Here is a 22454-nt window from a genome sequence, read left to right as displayed (position 1 = left end):
AATTACAATAACATCATATTTTTTGTGTTGCAATATTTATATAATATTTATGTAAATAATTAAAACGTATAACTTATAAATATATATTGCGATTAAATTAAATTATGATGCAAAAATACACATAATATATTATATATATATGTATATTATATATATATATATTACATAGCTACGTTTATTTAATGTAGTGAATAACAGTTATATATATATATATATATGTACGTGTTAATATTATTGTTACTTTTTTCTGTTATATAAGGTTACTTTTTTTTTTTTAAATGTATATACTCCTTTTCTTGTAACTTTTATACCTTATTAAAACTTCCCGTGTATGATAGAACTACCAGAGTATTGTCTAATTGCCATTTGATCAAATTTATTTAAGTTGATTTTATTTGTATTGTACAAAAAGACTCCGAGTATTATTAATATTATATGTACAGTTTGTATATATATTTAATTATACCTGTTCGTATCGCTTTCCGTTAATACCATTTTTTTATTTCTAAAAAATTTTGACATATTATTCCCTCATCTCATCTCCCCAAACTTTATACATAAATATTCAAAGTTGGAAGACAAAATCGTTTCAGTATTTACCGTCCAGTAAAGTGACTTGAAAGTAATAAGATTTATACAAAAAAATAAAATAAAATATTAAATAAAAAGAAGATAAAAATAAAGAAAACATAAAAATAAAGAAAATATAAAAATAAAGAAAACATAAAAATAAAGAAAAGATAAAAATATGAATGCAAAAGAAACAAATAAAAGCTTTTTTTTTTTTTTTCATATGAATGCTCAATATTTAAAGCTAACTTGTGATCCCAAGTAGTGTCTAAACGAAATAAGCTCTTGCACATTGACTTGAAGTGTTGTAATGAACTCAAACCAAAATTGTAGTTGTTAATTGTCAATAACTAGCGCCATTGGAAGCATATGTACAATTAGAGATAAACTGAAACATAGGGGAAAGAGAAAAAAAAAAAAAAAAAAAAAAAAAAGTAAACGAACGAACGAACGAACGAACGAACGAATTAGCAAACTAACACATCTCACCTCCTAACAAACGAACAACTTGTATAAAAGAGCTTTTCCTGAAAAAGTTTAAAAAAAAAAAAAATTAAAGATTAAAAAGCAGTGCATTATTATGTAAAGCAGAAAAATCATAAACTTTTTACATTTTGAATAAGAAATTTTGAGAAAATTAAAAAATATATTATATTAACATTAATCAAAGTTGTATAGTTTTTTACAGCACACACACACAAAATATATATATATATATATTTTTTTTTTTAAATTAAATAAATATAGGATAATATTTAATTATACGTGTGTATGTATAAATAGGAGGTAAACCACCCCCACCCCCGCCACGCGACTGCTATCCCACATCCCCATATAATATTATATAAATAGACGTTACCTTTATGTTGTTATTTCGTATGTGTCATATTTAGGTATATTTGCTACTATAGTGTAGTGCATAAATAAAAGAACATTTTGGACATTTTCATTTATTTCATAAATATTTCAAGGGAATTCAATGAAATAAATTAAGAGATAAGAAAGAAAGAAAAAAAAAAAAAAAAAACTTCCACATATTTATGAAAGTAATCATATAGTATGACAGATATTATACCTGCTTGTTAAATTGATAGAAAAGTTTTGTTGATTTTTTTTTTTTTTTTTTCTCGAATCCACAAAAATATAGTTAACAAAGAAAACACATATTTTATAGTTTATGTATAAATGTAATTGAGAATAGTGTAACCAAATTTTAAAATCTCTTTGATGTGTAATTAATTGAAGAATATATATATATATATGTGCATACATATTATATACATACATATATATGGACATATATATATATGCATATATGTAAATATCTAATATTTCTGAAAGCGAAAATATATACCGCACTAAAAAGGGGGAAATAACAAATTCCACAGTATCAGTTATGCACACGTTTTGTGTATACATATACACAGAGGAGTATATACACGAATTATATATATGTACTAGTGTGTGTGTATGAGTTATTTTTGTATGAACAAATGCAAGATATTAATTGCAGCCATATTAGCTTTTTAATTTTATGTCGATAAGTTTTACAGTGAAAAAATGAGCTACAGTTTATGTATTCTGGAAAGAAAATATAATAGGTGGAGAAAAGGGTTCTTAAAAAGAAGAAATATATAGAAATAAATAAATAGATACATACGTAGATTAGTGCGTAGATAGGTAGTAGATAGCTACATAGATAGACATGTAGAAACATTGATATATAATTTTAGAGCTGACGTAGGTCAACAAACAAAAAAGTATAGTGTGTATGAGTTATATTAAAATTGAATACATACACCATCCTTTTTTAATAATATTTTTTTTTTTTTTTGCGATAACTCACTTAAGAAGAGGGGGGGAAAATTGAATATACCACTTCAAACCTTTTCGATCATAAATAACTATATAGAACGATTAACATTTTACCAGAATTGTATTATATTGTATTAGTTGAGTATAATTCATTGGCTGACATTCTTGTTGAGGCTCTTTATGAACACTTTGGTAATATAGTAAAAAGTATATCTAAAATAATTTTCATTTTTAGTATGAATAGAGTTTGTTTTGTATTAACTGTGTTAGTACAATTTCGAGCACATTTTATTTCTCTGTTTTTAACCTTGACATACGTATGTGTGCATATATATATATATATGCATATACTATTATTTCGCTTTACTTGATCGTTGCTGCGTTCATTGTATAAGAGCAGTAGTTGCATTACTCCACGCGAGGAATTAGTATAAAGTATTATTACTCAATTAATGTTAAATTAAATTTAAAAAGATTTTTATATATGAATAATGAACTCCCATTTGTATCAAATTTTATATACATAAGTATGAGTGGGAGTTACTAGTTCATTACTTTAAACGAAAACGTTGAACTGATTTACTGAAAATTCATATGCATATATATATGCATATATGTATATAAATATATATATATATATATATATTTATATTGGAACTAATTCGTTATGCATTATTCCATTTTGTCTTTTTAATGAACCATGTGCATATTTTCATACAGTGCTCGCGTCGATTTTTTAATCTACGTTATATGTATTTAAAAAAAAGAAAAAAGAAATATATGTCCTATTTGTATGAGTTTAAAATAACACCGTAAAGTTGCCCATGCACACATGCACATACACATGTTTACGTACATTTGACAGACTGGCTTACTTCCTGCACTGTTCAGGTATAATTCGCATCCATCAGAAATAATGGAGAAGAGCGAAAGTCAAAGTCACACGACGTATTACCAAACAACATCATCGAATAATGATAGCATAACATTTTCCTATGAAGATATAAAATTAAATAAAAATGAAAAGGGAAAAAATCATGATAGAAAAGGTGCTAAGAGCACCAGGGGAAAACACATAAAAAAAAATAGCGATTTAAACATAGGTTACTATAATCATATTAAAAAAGAACAACAGTGTGTGAAAAATGATAAGAAGCTATTTCTTGATGGTGAAAAATGTAACAACTATATTTTTTTACGCGATTATAATAATAATAATAATGTTAATAATAGCAGTAATAATAGCGGTAATAATAGCGGTAATAGTAGCGGTAATAATAGCGGTAATAATAGCGGTAATAATAATTACAGTAATAGTAGTAATAGTAATAATAAAAATAAAAATAATGTGCAATCTGTTAAAAATAGTTCTCCTTCTGACCATGCCGTAAAAATAAATGAAGACAGCTGTAAAGATAACTGTGCGAGTTGTGCATATACTTCCAATAATTATGGAATAAATAAATTTTACCATCACTTGCGCAACAGTAATGGCAGTAACAATAGCAATGACAATAACTGTAACGATAACAGTAACAGTAATAATATTAATGTGTCTTACAGTGTTAATAAATATACCCGTAATATAAACCCATTTAATAATAAGAATGGGAAACATGTATTTTATGAGAATAAGAACGGAAAAAATAATAGCAGTGGCCACAACAACAACAGCTTCAGTGATGGTTTAAGACTAACCAAGGAGTTACTTAATGACCTGGATAAGAGAAACCAGAACCTTCGGGAGGAAGAGTGCGATAGAGATAGCGAAAATGAAAATTTTTTAATATATGTTAAGAAAAAAATAGAGGAAAAAAAGGAAGCAAAAAAGAGGAGGCTCAGTAATTATTATAATGAACAGAATGATCTTGATTGTAATCGTAAATGTAATCATGATTGTAATCACGAGAATGATCAAAAGAAAAGGGACAACTACTTGGCTAATAACCATAAAGGCATAATTAGCAGTAACAACGAGTTTGCACACAAACATGAAACTTACAAAACTTTCAATGATAGCAACTCTTTATTCAGTGATGAGTCCACCAAAGTATTTGTTAACAAAAAATGCAAAGTTAACATTAACATGTGTGAAAATCCTTGTGATATGTGGTATGGGCTGAAAAGTAGTACTGGGGAAGACGTTTTTATTAATAGTTTAAATAATAAAAATAAAAGGAGGAAAAAAATGGAAAATATGAAATATATGAAAAGTATAAAAAATTTGAAAAATATGAAAAGTATGAAAAGTATGAAAAATATGAAAAATATGAAAAATATGAAAAATATGAAAAATATGAAAAATTTGAAAAATATGAAAAATTTGAAAAATTTGAAAAATATAAAAAATATGAAAAATTTGAAAAATATAAAAAATATGAAAAATATGAAAAATATGAAAAAGGGGGGAAGAACGAAGCATACGAATATGATGAATACGATTCAGTTAAAGAACGAAACAAGGACGAAAACAAAAAATTTAGAAAAATATTTTATAGGTAAAAAAAAAGGGAAATATAATAAAATTTGTTCCAATTATTACATGAAATTAAGCAGTAATGAGGATAACATGTCTGATAACACAATAGCAACTATGCATATAGATGGCAATTGTAAGTATAATGAAAAGAATGATACCAGAGGTACAAAAAATAATCCATACAATTGCAACAGCTACAATAATAATAATGGCAACTTAAAAAAATTTTATAATAATAAAAATAGTTCTACAACAAATGGTGGGCAGTTCGAAAAAATAAACAAAAATTTTTTAAACAACACTAACAGTAATAATATTAATAATGCACACAGTAATGTGTTCAATAATGGGGGGTACTGTAATAACCTCATTAATCACCATAATAATACTTATCACCAGCTAGCTAAAAAAGCAACAAAAAAAAAAAATAAAAAAAAAAATATGACTTGGTCATGCAAAAAAAATAATAATAACAATTATGGGCATTCACATAAACGTAGAGTGCATTTTGCACCAGTAAAAAATGGTAAAAAAAATAATAATTATTATGAAAATGATAATAAAGCAATTAAAATTAATATCAGAACTCATTGTTCTGACAACAGAAATAATAATAGTAACGTTGTTGATGAAAAAAGTGGAAGTATTTATAATAACAACTGCGGAAGTTATAATAACAGTGACATGTACGGTTTAGAAAATAAATGTAGCAATGTGATAATAAGTCATACCTGCGGAGAAGATGGTAACAAGGATGACGCTAGTAATAAAAGCAAAAGACTGTCCGAGAATAGTTCTATGAATTACCATAGCAATAATAATGTTGATAATAGTAGTGCTGGTAGTTGTAGTGTGGTCTGCGGTGGTTTGACCGAGCAAAATACGAACAGTGGTAGCAACCCCCAAAAGAGCTGCTCTTATTTGAGTCAATTGGAAAATTGTAATGAAATTAATAATGCACAGTATTCTTTGCTTAATGGTACTAAGAATAGCTTAGCGAATGACGTAGCAAATAGTGCAGTAGATTACTCAGCTAATAACGTACGTATAATGAATGCATCATATGGTGAACAACTCGATAAGCATAAAAATAATGGAAATAATGTAGAGGGTAAGAGCAGTCATTTCATTACAACACCCTCTTTCGGTAAAGCAGCGGGTTACGACAACAACAAATACATTAACATAAATAGTATCAGTAGTAATAGTTGTAGTAATCATATCAGTAATAGTAACGGTGGTAACAATGTAGACAAAGCATGCGCACATCATAAAAGTGGGATCGCGTATTACCATAGTTACAGAAATGTTTTTAAAAAAACAAGTGAACATAAAACATATAAATTATATAATCCTACTTCGGCTGCTACTACTGCTACTACTGCTACTGCTGCTACTGCTAGCAATAATACTAGCAATAATACTAGCAGTAATACTTGCAATAATGCCAGCAGTAATAATAACAGTAATACTTGCAATAATACCAGCAGTAATAATAGCAGTAATAGTAGAAACTCGAATAATTATCTTAGCATTAATAAAGAAAATGAAACAAACCCTTTTCCGCATCAGTCAGTAACCCATGGCATGATGACCTCCTCCTCACGTACTGATGCATATGAATATTACACTAGGAGCAAAACTAATAAAGACTATGTAAGTAGTACAGAATTTCACCATCACTGCAACAAAAATAATACCATTCAGAGTTACAACAGTAAAACATATGATATTATTAATAAGGAGGAAATTTTTAACAGTACAACAGAGGGTAAGGATAACAAAATGTATTTAACAAATGATTACATATATACAAATGATCAGAATAAAAATTATAATAATTATTATTATAATAATGTAAAATTTGACCTGTCTTATGAAATAGAAGACGATATAAAAAAAAAAAAAAAAAAAAAAAAAAAATGTGGAATATGTCCTTCGATAATAAGTCGATTCACAAAAATGCTCGGGAGAGAGTTCAGCGTATATTGGCTTCTAGGAGAGGCGTCAAATATTAGTCTTCAATTTTTTTTTTTTTTTTCTTTTTTTGTACCTTTGTGCTTATGGTGTCGTATGGATTGTATGTATATTAGTATATGCCATACATACATCATACATTCACACATACGCCGTACATACATATTAATATTTTTCGAGTACACATTTTAAGAGGAGCTCATGTAGAGGAAAACATTCCTTCTACAGAGTTACATGGGGTGTAGGCTGAATTAACAGCATAAAAATAAAATAGAAAAAATAGGTTTCGTTTCATGTGTATTGTATGGTGCAGCAGTTTTAGTTATTTTAACTGTTAATTGTTAACAGTTACTTTTTTTTTTTTTTTTTTCTTTTTTTTCTTTTTTTTCTTTTTTTTTTTTTTGGCGTTCAACCTTACCCAATTTACTTATTTAATCTTATTTCATTTCGTTTTATTTCATTTTTCCCTAATTACAACATTTTTATCAACTTTTGTCTTTTCGCTCAATCCATTCACACAGGTATACACAAATTTAGTGTTAAGCAGTATATAATATGCATGCAACAAAATCTGACTGCAAAAAAAATAAAATAAAAATAATAAATAATAAAATAAAAAATAATAAAGACTGAAAAAAATAAACAAATTCACTCTTGATTTTTTTTCAAAACAACTCAAGTTAACTTTTTTTTTTTTTTTTTCTGGTATAATATTGTACTTTCTAAGAGTTCAAAATGTTGAAGCAAATTTAAAAAAAATAAAATGCTTCATTTAGCTCCATTTGCGAAAGGTTAAAAAATTTAAGTGCGTTTGTACGTTCATCCCAAAAGAGGAAAAAAAAGACGTATGTTGTTTGTTCTTCGAGGAAAAAAAAAAAAAAAAAAAATAATAGTCAAAACAAAATAAGAAGTAACAGGATAACAGAATAACTTTAAATATAAAACACAACTTTTAAAAAAAAAATTTTCTTTTTTTTTATTTTATGAAAAAATGTAGAAGACGAGTTGGTGTTACTATTTTTTTTTTTTTTTTTAAACCATGGGAGAGTAATTTTTTTATTACACATATAAATGTATACATTTTGTACATTTATATATATATATATATATATATATATATTTTTTTTTTTTCTTTCTTTTTTTTTCTTTTTTTTTTGTAGTGCATGCACATTTTAAAACATTGCTATGTGTTTAATAATAAGGGGTTAAATACAGTTTTAGCAAATGGTTATACACATCATTTCGAAAGAAAAATAAAATATTATATAAACATATTGCAGTTCCAGGTGTGTGGACACAAATACGCATCCCCATACATACATACATACATACAATACGCACATAATATGTGCATAATTCAAATACACACACACATATGTATAATATTTTCTCGTTTTTTCATAAATATGGCATTTTCGAGTTTCCACGTCGTGTACATTTTTAAAATATAATTCTCTTAAGAATATATAACATATCGTTCAATAAGTGTACATAGAAAGGGTCATATAAATATAGTGCTCTCCCGAGTGCAAAAACAGAAGTGTGTTCAGGAGTGCATTCAAAATAGTTCTTTTGCTTCTGCCTGTATATACATATGCACTTTCGTATATACACCAATATTTACCGCCACACGTTTGTACATATATATATTATACCTATACATATATATATATATATATATATATTCACCTATACAAGTATAGGCGAGTGAAATCCCAAAGCGCACGATACATAAGAAATAAGGAGAGCACGCATGCACAAGTCTGCTTTTTGTATGCACGTATATATATATGTTGATACCTCATTAACTCAGTTGAATACGTAATAATACGTAGCAACACGTAAAAACGAGCCAAAATATGCGTGTCGCCAGTAACGCATAAAGGGGGGAAAAATAGTGCATTTCGTTTTTTACAAAAAAAGAAAAAAAAAAAAGTCAACGAAAAAGACAGCAAAAGAGACAGAAAACGAGACAGAAAACGAGACAGAAAACGAGACAGCAAAAGAGACAGCAAAAGAGACAGCAAAAGAGACAGAAAACGAGACAGCGAAAACGAGAAAGAAAATAAATAGTAAAAGGAACGAAGCACATATTAGAAAACTATTAATAGACGGCGCAAATAGCAGGGACGGGAAAATGGGCAGAATGCGCAAGACGAAACCCATTGTTCCTCCTCTGTCCAAAAATGCACTTCGAGTTTTAAATGTAATAATGACAATAGGTTTTATAAGCGCAGTTCCGCAAATATTGACCACAGTTATGACTACATGGAGGGAAGCAGAACCAATTGAATACAAGTACATGTTTCGTGGTAGTGAGCATTCATTATATGTTGACTATACATACTATGGATTGTATAAAGTAATATATGATGACAAACACGTAGAGACATGGTCACAGAGAGTACAAAATATGCGGAGTAAAGGAAGTGAAGGGATTCAAGTAGGAAAACATGCTGAATCTGCTGGTAGTTTATCCCTATGGACATCTGCATGTCAAGAAGCTTGTAGAGATGCAATTATAAAACGTATAGAAGCATATGAAAGAGTTTCTTTTATATCATTAATACTTTTATGTGGCATAGTTATATCATGTACACTTGTAATATTATGTATTGGATGGAATATACTATTTACAAAGAGTATACTAATATCAATGGGATGCTTTATGTTATCATTTATTATTAATGGTGGCATAGGGACTTATTGGTATTATGAGACTGATTTATCTTGGAATTTAGTTACAAAGGCTCAGCAATATCCTTTTCCTAGATGTTCATATTGCTTCTATATTTTTATCATTACAACTGGCATATATGCTCTTTGTTTTGTTTGCTTATTACTATTAGATTTATCTAACAAAAGTACTCAAAAAAAATCGCATATTGACCAAATGAATATGCATAATAGAAATCCTATGAACGCTAAAGCAATGTATCAACCTCTTTTTAATGATACAAATAATATGATGATGCCTAGAAGTTCCAGTTATACAAATTTAATGCCATTTAGTAAAGGTATGGATAATACTTTTTCTAATTTTATGCAATACAATAAAATGGGTATGAATCCTATGATGGGTCAAGGATTCCTGGGCTTCGGGAATATGCCCCCAAATATGGGTTCTAATATGCCTCTAAATATGGGTTCTAATATGCATCCAAGTATGCAACAAAATTTAAATCCAAATTTTTTCCCTCAAATGTCAAGACAATATTCTTTTTCTGGTGCGACACCCTCTTATCAACCAGACATGCAAAGCTTTGGTAACTTCCCTAGTAGAAATATGCAAGATATGTCTAGTATGTACTTCCCTCAACAATTCCCCGGGAAAAGCTTCGATGGCATGAACAACCCATTCGGATCGCAAACACAGTACAAGTTTTAAAAGAAAAGAACGAAAGCACGGATGGTAGGAAAATATGTATATATGTATTATATATATATATATGTATTATATATATATGTATTATATATATATGTATTATATATTTATGTATTATATATTTATGTATTATATATATATGTATTATATATATATGTATTATATATTTATGTATTATATATATATGTATTATATATTTATGTATTATATATTTATGTATTATATATATATGTATTATATATTTATGTATTATATATATATGTATTATATATATATGTATTATATATTTATGTATTATATATATATGTATTATATATTTATGTATTATATATTTATGTATTATATATATATGTATTATATATTTATGTATTATATATTTATGTATTATATATTGATAACGCGCAAGGAGGAAGATTACCGGGGGGAGGAGGCAGGGAACAACCGTATAAAAGCTTTTCCGCTTTATGATGAAAAATGGACGGATTCGTTATGAGCAGCCAAGATGAGTAGAAAATTTGGACATTAATATGGTTACGTCGTCATATGGATGCACTGCCTCATAGCCACATGCCCAGTATATCTGTTAAAGAAGCCAAGAAAAGGAGTGGAAGTAGGCCCTCACAGGAACTAAGCACTCTTTTACAAGCCTCTTCTATATTAGCACAAAACGCTTCTAAAAAAAAAAAAAAAAAAGGACGAAATAGTAATAATTATTTTTTTTACATATCAAATTTGCGCTTTGAAAAAAGGGAGAGGGAAAAAAGGAAACACTCCGGAGTGCGCATAATGACGTGTGGCATAATGAATTTATTACATCACTCATGCGTGTTTTGCAGGAATGTATATATATATATATATATATATATTGTATATATTGTATATATTGTATATATTGTATATATTGTATATATTGTCTATATTGTATATATTGTATATATTGTATGCTTGCATGGATATGGTTGTGGGGGAGAGCCATCCCCAAGAACGATACGAAAACCATGATGTATCTTAAATGGGATAAGATTAACTATAAGTTAAATGCTACTTTGAAGGGGGTGTAAAACATTAAAAGTTTGGCCTAAAGAAATAGAGTAAATGAAAAAAGGATATGATATGACAGCAATAACTTAATTTTATTAATTCTGTTTTATTAATTCTGTTTTATTAATTCTGTTTTATTAATTCTATTAATTTTATTAATTTAGTTAAATTAGTTGATTTAATTAATTGAATTAATTTTTTTAACATAAGCACTTATATATAATTTTACCACTTGACCGAAGTTGCTGATTTGTCGGCATGTTGATTTTTTTTTTTCATTTAACCTTATTTTGTTTTACCATTTTGTTTTACCATTTTGTTTTACCATTTTGTTTTACCATTTTGTTTTACCACTTTGTTTTACCATTTTGCTTTACCATTTTGCTTTACCATTTTGCTTTACCATTTTGCTTTATTATTTAATTTTACTATTTAATTTTACTATTTTTTTTTTTTTTTTTGCCGCATCCTACTTTTTATTCCTTTTCAAAACGTACATTTATACAAATATGCACACATGAAAACACGAATTATTCTTTTTTTTTATTTACACTAATTGTAAGAAGCTATTAAAGCACAAAAAGAACTATCAATATTTTTGTTGTTACCAACAATGATACAATGAAGAAAATTGCTCGGTGTATGCTCCATTTAGAGTAATATGGAGCTGCAATTCGGATGGGCCTAGAAAAAGGCTGACTTTTATTTATTTTATTTTATTTTAGTTTTAATTTTAGTTTTAATTTTAGTTTTAATTTTAATTTTAATTTTTTTTTTTTTTTTTTTTTCCTTTTCTTTTATATGCTTTATATGTATTAATACATGCATAATATATTGCATAGATATATGCATCTCAATATATATATATATATATATATATGTATTCAAGTATTTATCATAGCCCTTGTACACAATATGACGTAAGGGAAAACCCGTAGTTCCTTAAAATCTCCCTTCTTTTTTCTTATGACTACTACAAAAAATAAACATTTAATCCTACAAAGTAATCGCATTTATATGAAACGTTCATTTGAGCCCATACTGAAAAGGAGGAAAATACCATGTCGAATTTTGTATTCATAAGAACAAAATAAAAAAGAAAAAAAAGATATCTCACCCAATCAAGTCTACATAAATTCTACATACATTTTATATGTACGGGTCATTTTATTTTCAAGCAGGCTAACTTCATTACGCTTTCTTAAATTGTGCAGTTTTATCGCATTTAGTAGTAAAGAAAAGAGTGCCATTATATATGTATGTGTGTTTTACCTGACTGTGCAAGCTCTTAATTATACCATCTTTCCCTTCGTTTTTCCTTCATTTTCTCCTCATTTTCTCTTGATTTTATTTTATTTTTTTTTTTTGTTACGGATATCTAAACATAATTCGCCCACTTATAGTTCCTTTTTCGAACTGCAATTTTTATCTTTTTCAAAAGCGCGTTGAAATAGTTGATATAGTTGAAGATGCCGAGAATGCCGAAGAAGCATAAAAAATGATCTTCATTTATGAAAGAATTGAAACAACAAAAGGAGGAAATATATAGCCCGTTAATGCAGAGTTTTAGCGGCATGCGTAATGAAAACTTTTGAAAGAACAAAATTGACCATTTATTTTAATTTATTTTAATTTACGTTTTTAATTATTCATTTGCTTATTAATTTATTTGTTTGTTCATTTAATTTGTTTTTTGCAGTAATAATAGCGACAATAAAATAGGAACAGTAACAGTAGTATTATTTCTCATAATTTTTATCGTTCTTGTAGTATTGCTCATAATTTTTACTGTTCTTATAGTAGTGCTCATAATTTTTACCGTTCTTATAGTAGTGCTCATAATTTTTACTGTTCTTATAGTAGTGCTCATTATTGTAGTTACAGCTGTAGCTATAATATAATTTATGCCCGTAGTAACATTTCTGAAAGATCGTTAAAATAAATTTCTTATTTTTGACAAAATAAAATTTGACGAAAAAAAAAAAAATTGCTCATTAACTAATTAGTATTACGTATATGTATATATATATATATATATATACATAATAGCATAGGAGAAGAAGGTCCTCTTTTTACGTTGTCTCTTCATTCGTTAAAATGATTCCTCAGTAAAATAAAAAAAAAAATAGTAGCAGTAGTAGTAAAAGTAAGCGGAGAAGGCACGGACGAAGATATAATACAAAGGTATGCAGAGCACGCGCTTTGCATTTGATTTCATTTCGTTTGACTTCGAAGATATTGAAATATAGTCATTTGGGTTGATGGATAGCCTAAACAAGATAAATTTAACGCAAAAAGTGAATGCAGAGTTAAATAAAAATTTGGGAGTTGAGGATGACACACTTGCAGAATTTATAATATATTTATGTGAAAAATCCAAGTCGTTAGAACAATTTTATAAAGATGTTTTTGAAAGTGGTGGGGAAATTGAACAGTCTGTTCTCAAATATCTATATGGTATTATTAAGCAGTCATCTCAAACAAATACTGATGGTACTATAAATGATGAGGGGGAAAAAAAAAAAAAGAAAAACAAAAAAGGTGATATTGACAATGACAGTACTGAATCGTTTGATGAATCAAAGAGAGAAATCAATGAAATAGAAAGGAAAAATGAAAAAATGAAAAAATATCACTGCTTAACTATAAAAAATGATGATAATATTGTCAGTGCATTTGAACATAATGTAGACAAAGAGAATAAGGGGGAGACAACCGATCCTCATCAGAGATGCATGCCCCGACGGGGATCTTCAAGGGATAGATGTGAAGTGAGCCACAGAGAAAGGGATAAGGACAAGAGCGGTCAGGATAGGCATAGGGACAAAGATAGGGAAAGAGATAGGAACAGAGATAGGGAAAGAGATAGGGACAAAGATAGGGAAAGAGATAGGAACAGAGATAGGGAAAGAGATAGGGACAAAGATAGGGAAAGAGATAGGGACAAAGATAGGGAAAGAGATAGGGACAAAGATAGGGAAAGAGATAGGGACAAAGATAGGGAAAGAGATAGGGACAAAGATAGGGACAGAAACAGCGGGAGGCGAAACGACACAAAGCGGAAAAATGAATTGGGGCGCTCCCCCTATCAGGTGAACAAGAAAATAAAACACAGCAAAGATAAAAGGAGTTATAAAGGGGAGCACTACGATGATAAGGATAGTGGTAATGGTAGTGATAATAATCGGGATAGTGATACATATGACTATAATAACAGCTATGATTACGACGGACTAAGGGTTAATAATATCTTCAGAGGGAGTGTTAGTAAGGTGATGGACTTCGGTCTTTTTGTTTCGTTTAAAACTAAGGATGGGTATAAAGAAGGGCTGGTACACGCTACGGATATATTACCTAATTGTAAGAGACTAGTTAATATAAACGAACATTATAAAAGAAATATGAAAGTAAAAGTAAAAGTGAAGGGAATATTTGGAAATAAAATTAGTTTAAATATGTCTGAAGTGGATCAAAAAACAGGGAAAAATTTAGTGAATGATGATGAAGATATAGGAAAAAAAAGAAAATCAAATGAAAGAAATACCAATTATTATGCCTCTCTTTTTGATGATATGGATGAGGAGTACAATGATTTATTAAAAAAAAATAATTCAAAGATATTTAGTGAAGATCCAAAAGAAACTATAAAATATGAGAGTGTAATAAAAATGCAAAGTGACTATTCAAAATGGGAAATACAACAATTGATGAAAAGCGGTATTATATATGATGATAATTTAAAAAAGGAATATAAAAATTTAAAAATAGATGAAAAAATTGAAGATGAAGAAGAAATTATTGAAATAGAAGTTAATGAGAGAGAACCAGCTTTCTTAAAAGGACAAACAACAAAAGCAGGAGCAAAATTATCGCCAATACAAATTATTGTTAATGCAGAAGGATCTTTAGCAAGAGCAATAACTACTACGTCAGCATTAGCTAAAGAAAGAAAAGAACAAAAACAAAATGAACAAAATGCTATTTTTGACAGTATTCCCAAAGATATTAGTAGACCATGGGAAGATCCAAAACCAAATTTAGGTGAAAGAACAATTGCTGAAGCTTTAAAAAATATTGGAAAAAGTTATGAGTTACCTGAATGGAGAAAAAATTACATGAACAATAATATTTCAGTAGGTTTTAAAAATGCTATACCTATTAATGAACAAAGAGCAAAATTGCCAATATATAATTTAAAAGAAGATTTAATGTTAGCTATTAAAAAAAATAATGTACTTATAGTAATAGGAGAGACAGGTAGTGGAAAAACTACACAAATCCCGCAGTATTTACACGAAGCAAATTACACACTTAATGGTATTGTTGGATGCACACAACCAAGAAGAGTTGCTGCTATGTCTATTGCTAAAAGAGTCAGTGAAGAATTTGGCTGTATCTTAGGTCAGGAAGTTGGGTACTCTATTCGGTTCGATGATTGTACATCCAATGATACCATCATTAAGTATTTAACTGATGGTATGCTCCTGCGGGAAACTTTAAGCGACACGATGCTCTCCAAGTATTCCTTCATCATTGTAATTTAAAAAAAAAATAGAAGAAAAAAAAAAATTAAAATTAAAACAAAATAGGAGATAAAAAATGAATGAAAAATATGGAAAAAATAAAAGTTATAAAAATAGGAGATAAAAAATGAATGAAAAATGTGGAAAAAATAAAAGTTATAAAAATAGGAGATAAAAAATGAATGAAAAATGTGGAAAAAATAAAAGTTATAAAAATAGGAGATAAAAAATGAATGAAAAATGTGGAAAAAATAAAAGTTATAAAAATAGGAGATAAAAAATGAATGAAAAATGTGGAAAATTTTCGTTTACTTGTGAGTGCGCAAATGTGTGGTTTTTCCTGAACGGTTCATAAAATAAGTGACTTGTACAGGTTTAATTGTGAAATCTGTTCATACATTTGTGTGTATGTATATACATATGTATCTTTTTTGTTTGTTTTTATGTTTTTTTTTTTTCTAGCTGGATGAGGCACATGAACGAACCATTTCAACGGACATTCTTTTCTGCCTCCTAAAGGTATGCCATATTTATATAAATAATATTAAAAATAAGGCGAGTAATGAAAAAGAAAATTTACAAGGAAATAACAACGAAATTTCAGTGAGCAAAATATGTTTAATATCAGCAATAATTACGTTGACCTGTAGCCTGTTAAATGACAATATTTCATATAAAATAAAAGAATGTTGACAGGTACAAGGCTTACAATAAAGATATACCCATTTTACCATATGTTTAAGGAAAAGCATATCTAAATAATTTAAAAAATGGGAACAGGCTCTACCATTTTTTCTACATATTTCCGTTAAAAATTTTTAAAGAAGAAGCAATTTGATGCTCAACATTTTATTTTGCTACCTGAGTGCAGCGCGAAGTGGGCATAAAAGCAAAGGCGCGTGTATACATTAATGGTACATATAAATATATACGTATATGTATACATGAGCACATATCCTTTTTTGTTTTTCTTTTCATTGCTTCTGTGCACAATTGTTAGGATGTTGTAAGGAAGAGGTCCGATTTTAAATTGATAGTAACGTCAGCTACCCTCGATGCAGAGAAATTTTCCACGTATTTTTTTAATTCACCTATTTTTACAATTCCTGGAAAAATATTTCCTGTGGAGGTAAATAGACAGAATGAAATTGCTCATAATTTTATGAGTAGCAGTTTCCGGGGAACGTTTTGCGTATACATCGACACGTGTATCATGATATGCATCAACATAACATCCTTATAATATTTACACACATACGTCCACACATACTTCTACACCCACGTACGTGTTTGAGTATTCACATTATGCTACTAACTAATGTCCCTGCATTTTCTACCATTTCCCCCGCAGATTCTTCACTCGAAGGAGCCGGAAAGTGATTACGTAGAGGCAAGTCTAATAACAGTATTGAATATCCATTTGAATGAACATCCAGGGGATATTTTAGTATTCTTAACAGGTCAGGAGGAAATTAATACGGCTTGCGAAATACTCCATGAGCGTATGAAAAAATTGGAAAGTATGTGTCCTCCGCCTTTGATAATTTTACCGATATATTCATCTCTGCCATCAGATATGCAGAGTATCATATTTGAGCCTGCCCCCCCTGGTTGTAGGAAATGTATCTTATCAACAAATATAGCGGAAGCGAGTTTAACAATTGATGGTATATTTTTTGTAATTGATCCAGGATTTTGTAAAGTAAAAAAATATGATTCCAAACGTGATATGGATTCATTAGTTGTTGCCCCCATATCTAAAGCAAATGCTAAACAGAGAGCAGGACGTGCAGGTAGAACAGGACCAGGGAAATGTTATCGGTTGTATACAGAAGAAGCATATAAAAATGAAATGGCAGAGACAAGTGTACCCGAGATACAAAGAATTAATCTAGGTAGTATTGTTTTATTATTAAAAGCCTTAGGAGTAAATGATTTTTTACATTTTGATTTTATGGATTCACCATCAATTGAAACGTTAATTCATTCTTTAGAGAATTTATATTATTTAGGTGCATTAGATGATAATGGATATTTAACAAAACTAGGAAAGAAAATGGCTAATTTTCCAATGGAACCGAATTTATCAAAAATATTATTAACATCAATTAAGTTCAATTGTGCTGATGATGTAGTTACTATTGTTAGTATGTTAAGTGTTCAAAATATTTTTTATAGACCAATGAATAAAGCATTATTAGCAGATAAAAAGAAAAATAAATTTGTTATGCCTCAAGGAGATCTAATTACTTATTTAAATATATATAATAAATGGAAGGAAAACAGTTTTTCGAATTACTGGTGCCATGAAAATTTTATCCATTCTAGAGCTTTAAAAAGAGCACAAGATGTAAGAAAACAATTACTCTCTATATTTGAAAAATATAATTACGAAGTGAAAAAAAGTGCTAGTAAGAATGATTCAAGCAAATATGTAAATATATGTAAAAGTATTTGCTCTGGTTATTTCAATCATGTTTGTAAAAGAGATAGTCAACAAGGTTATACAACTCTGTTAACCAATCAGCAAGTCTTTATTCATCCGTCATCAACTCTTTTTAATAAAAATCCTTTATTCGTTGTTTATCACGAATTAGTATTAACAAACAAGGAGTACATAAGAGACTGCACAATTATACAACCACACTGGTTAATACAATTAGCCCCAAATTTATTTATTCCAGCAGATGAAAAGAAAATATCAAAAATTAAATTAAGAGAAAAGATTGAACCTTTGCATAATTACTACGAAGAACCGAACGCATGGAGGTTGTCCAGAAGAAAGGGATGATCAAATTTGTAAACGAGGCTACCCTGCTACACATGTGCATCGTGTGTAAGGTGCACAGCGGGTTGACGAATTGGCTGGATTGTGCCTCGCTTTTGTTTTGTCACGTGGGCTTGTGAGCATGTACGTATGCGCGTACGTATATATTTGAGCGCGTATATATGTATGATACGTGTACATGTGTGCACCTTTTCCTACTGCTATTGCTTTTGCTATTACTATTGCTTTTGCTATTACTATTGCTTTTGCTATTACTATTGCTTTTGCTATTACTGTTGCTATTACTATTGCTTTTTCTTTTGCTGTTACTATTGCTTTTTCTTTTTCTTTTCCTTTTTTTTTTTTTGTGTTTGTGTTCATTTTTTGCAAAGTCATTTTTCATCTCCTTGACAAACCGTGCACCTAACTTTTAACAATTAATTGAAAAATATTTTAATATTTCTTCCAATTGTTATTATGTAAAAACTAGCAAATTATTTATTGAGTGGGGAAGCTCCTATTTTGAGAGGCTTCCCCGGGAAAAAGTCCACGTGCGTTCCTATGGATGAGTTCGTTCATTTGTTCATTTGTTCATGCATGTATATGCACACATATAAATATATGTGTACTTACTTGCACACGCAAAAAAAAAAAAAAAAAAAAATGAAAATGAAAATTTCCACTTTACACAAAAATTCAAAATGTCACTTAAAAAAAAAGGGTAGTTTTTTTTTAGGTTTTTTTTATTTTTATTTATTTTTTTTTTTTATTTTATACTTATACAAATTGAGCAAATAATAACTTAACTATTATTCTTGATGTTCATGTATCTTTTTTGCAAATGCTAATTATATTTAACATATAAGGTAATTTATTACAAAAAAAAAAAAAAAAAAAAAAAAAAATGTATTTTCTTTTCTAACAAAAGAACTTAATAATTTGATTTTAAATCTCTTATTGACTCTGGCAATTCCCCTACTACTTGTAAGGCATAGAAACCTGGAGCATATTTACTTAAATCGTTATATTGAGCCATCCATGATTTGGTAGGAGTTGTAATAGCCATAAACCCATTGAAATTTTCTGTGGTACAGTCATGAATTCTATGTCTGTCTCCCGCCATTTGCAAAAACTTGCAGTTACTACAACCGTTTTGGTAAAACTGCAAAAAATGGAAAATATCATAAAATGGAGAAGGTGGGTTTATATTCCCCTCTATTTTACGTCACAATGTCTTTCACACACGGCACACGTGGATGTACATGCATACTTATATATACATAAGCATATAAAAACATATATATATATAAACATACACATATATAAACATATACATATATAAACATATACATATATAAACATATACATATATAAACATATACATATATAAACATATACATATATATTTATACATGCATGCACGTAAATATGCGTATACAACTCCCACAAACATGCTGAAAGTGCAATATCGCTCACGCATAAACACAGTACAAAGTTTAATCAAACAGTATAGCACATATAGTGTCTCAATAAAGGATATTTTTTTTTTTTTTTTTTTCCATCGATGGTGGATAGTTTTACCTCCATTTCTGTTCTTAACAAACGACATGATAAACAGGCACGTAATTTTAAAGCCTTGTCTTCTTGTGATATGTTCCTCGACTTTTTTAATAAATCTCTTCAAGCAAAAGGAGATAAAGTTATATGCACATATACATATAGTTGTATATACATATATATAATTATACATATACGTACGATTGAACAAAAAATGTTATTTACTTCAAGCTAAGGGTTCGATATATACATATGTTTACGTGTACGTAAACGTATCAATATATATACATATAGTATATACAAATAATATATATAATATATATATATATATATATATATGTATATATATATGTATATACAAATAATATATATATATATGTATATACAAATAATATATATATATATGTATATATATATGTGCGATACGACGCACGTTACTTTTCTGTCGTGTAGCAGTTATTCCATTTTTTTTTTTTTTTTTTTTTTATTTATAAATTATACTTATGTTCCGAGAAGGGTTCATCGATTTTTTTCATGTCACTCTTTTTCCTTCCTGTGCGATAAAAAATTTCCAGAAGTTAAAATTTTGTGCAAATATCAATACAAACTAAAATATACGTATATATATAAGTATATATATAAGTATATAAATAAATATAGGTATATATGATAAGCTGCTAAAGCACTTTCTTTTTTCTTGTGTTATTTCGTTTGGGAAAATAACCTTTAGAAGTAGTTGCCATATTATAATACGTATTCCCTTTTTTTTCTTTAGCTTGAAAAAAGGAAGTAAATAAGTTTCAATAAAACAGCAAAATATAAAAAAAAGAAAATAAAATAAAAAAAATAAAATAAAAAAAATAAAATAAAAAAAATAAAATAAAAAAAATAAAAAAAATAAAATAAAAAAAAAAAAATAAAATAAAAAAAAAAAAAAAAGCTATAAACAAAAAAGTTCTTAAAACGATTGATTATTATTTTTTATTTTTATTTTAATTTTAATTTTAATTTTAATTTTTATTTTTATTTTTATTTTAATTTTTATTTCTATCACTAAAAAAAGAAGTTTTTCTTCTTCTTTTCGTTCAGTTTGCGAGTTTTCGAGTAACTAAAAATTGAACTATTTTTATACAAAGTGACAATATAACAGTGTTTGTACATTATGCTAATTTATATAAATACAGTATTATATAGAGATATGATAATATATATATGCTTATACATTTTTACCGTATGGGGGATGGCTTTTTTTTTTTTTTTTTTCGTTTTGAACGTAAATCAATTTTTCATTTCTCTTCCAAATATGAAGCGGCAGTGTGGTACGCTGTTGTAATTGTATATACTTAATATTTTTGATGCTCCCTTTTTTTTTTCTGTTTGAAAATCATTGTTTTAATTATTATTATTATTTGAACGCGTTTGATGCGTTATTTGTTACGTGCCCTTTTCTTAATATATACATATATATATATATACATACATTGCACATTTCTTTTGGAAGAGATGCGAAAAAGATGTTATGGCATTGTATTTACAAGAATTATGGCATTGTATTTACAAGAATTATGGCATTGCATTTACAAGAATTATGGCATTGTATTTACAAGAATACATTTCAAGTCCTTAATTTTCATATTTATGTATATGTGCATGGAGATAGCAAGAGCTAAAGTATATATAATAATATCATTTTATATATCAGCCGTTGTTATTCATTCATCCATACGTGAAAAATACTCATAATATTATTCACAAAGGGTTTATGCGAAAAACGAAATATGAAACTTTTTTGCGAATTCTCATTGTATATATATTATACATGAACAGAGAAAGAGATGCCTCAAAGGCAAAGAAAGAATTAACTTTTACCATTTTTTTCCCCCAAAAATAAAAAAAAAAAAAAAATTTTAATTTAATTATGGATAAGTATTAAAATGTAAAAGTTGCTTAACAGTAGTTATTTTTATTTTTATTTTTATTTTATTATTATTTTTTTTTTTTAAATAAGGAATAACTGCACGTTATAATAAAATTATTCCTTTTCTCTTAAGTACATTGTTAACAATTTTTTATTTTAAAATTTCCTCATATTTTTTGCAATTAACAGTTGGAACATTGGAAAAATGGGGGTCTTGTGTATGTGCATACATATATACGTATGCATATATGCATATATATGCATATACATAAGCAGCATTTGTGTATATATGAAGATACATATGAACAGCAACCCACGCCCATGATTGCGTGTTTGCACCAATAAATTCGTCATATACTGTTAAAGGTCATAGTACACGAGAAGGGAAACACACTGCTAAATGTACAGAAGCGTAATATATA

The 22454-nt window shown here is 28.0% G+C and overlaps 3 protein-coding genes across 3 annotated transcripts; 2 read left to right on the top strand and 1 right to left on the bottom strand.

Annotated features, from left to right (window-relative positions):
* Window positions 1-3301: 3301 nt before the first annotated feature.
* On the top strand, window positions 3302-10229 carry MKS88_003364 (uncharacterized protein; the record flags this gene model as incomplete). Its single annotated transcript, XM_067216449.1, has 3 exons — window positions 3302-6847; window positions 8002-8127; window positions 8727-10229. The coding sequence occupies 3 exons, from the start codon at window positions 3302-3304 to the stop codon at window positions 10227-10229; spliced, it is 5175 nt and encodes a 1724-aa protein (XP_067073095.1).
* A 3299-nt stretch (window positions 10230-13528) lies between these two features.
* On the top strand, window positions 13529-18581 carry MKS88_003363 (pre-mRNA-splicing factor ATP-dependent RNA helicase PRP22; the record flags this gene model as incomplete). Its single annotated transcript, XM_067216448.1, has 4 exons — window positions 13529-15802; window positions 16253-16393; window positions 16791-16982; window positions 17142-18581. The coding sequence occupies 4 exons, from the start codon at window positions 13529-13531 to the stop codon at window positions 18579-18581; spliced, it is 4047 nt and encodes a 1348-aa protein (XP_067073094.1).
* An 18-nt stretch (window positions 18582-18599) lies between these two features.
* On the bottom strand, window positions 18600-20857 carry MKS88_003362 (transcription elongation factor SPT4; the record flags this gene model as incomplete). Its single annotated transcript, XM_067216447.1, has 6 exons — window positions 18600-18655; window positions 18777-18980; window positions 19557-19719; window positions 20139-20235; window positions 20616-20667; window positions 20839-20857. The coding sequence occupies 6 exons, from the start codon at window positions 20855-20857 to the stop codon at window positions 18600-18602; spliced, it is 591 nt and encodes a 196-aa protein (XP_067073093.1).
* Between the last annotated feature and the right edge of the window lie 1597 nt (window positions 20858-22454).

The sequence above is a fragment of the Plasmodium brasilianum genome, chromosome 10 (assembly GCF_023973825.1).
Source record: "Plasmodium brasilianum strain Bolivian I chromosome 10, whole genome shotgun sequence".
Taxonomy (NCBI): domain Eukaryota; phylum Apicomplexa; class Aconoidasida; order Haemosporida; family Plasmodiidae; genus Plasmodium; species Plasmodium brasilianum.
The sequence above is the reverse complement of the archived record's forward strand: the minus strand, read 5'-3'. Positions and strand labels throughout refer to the sequence as shown.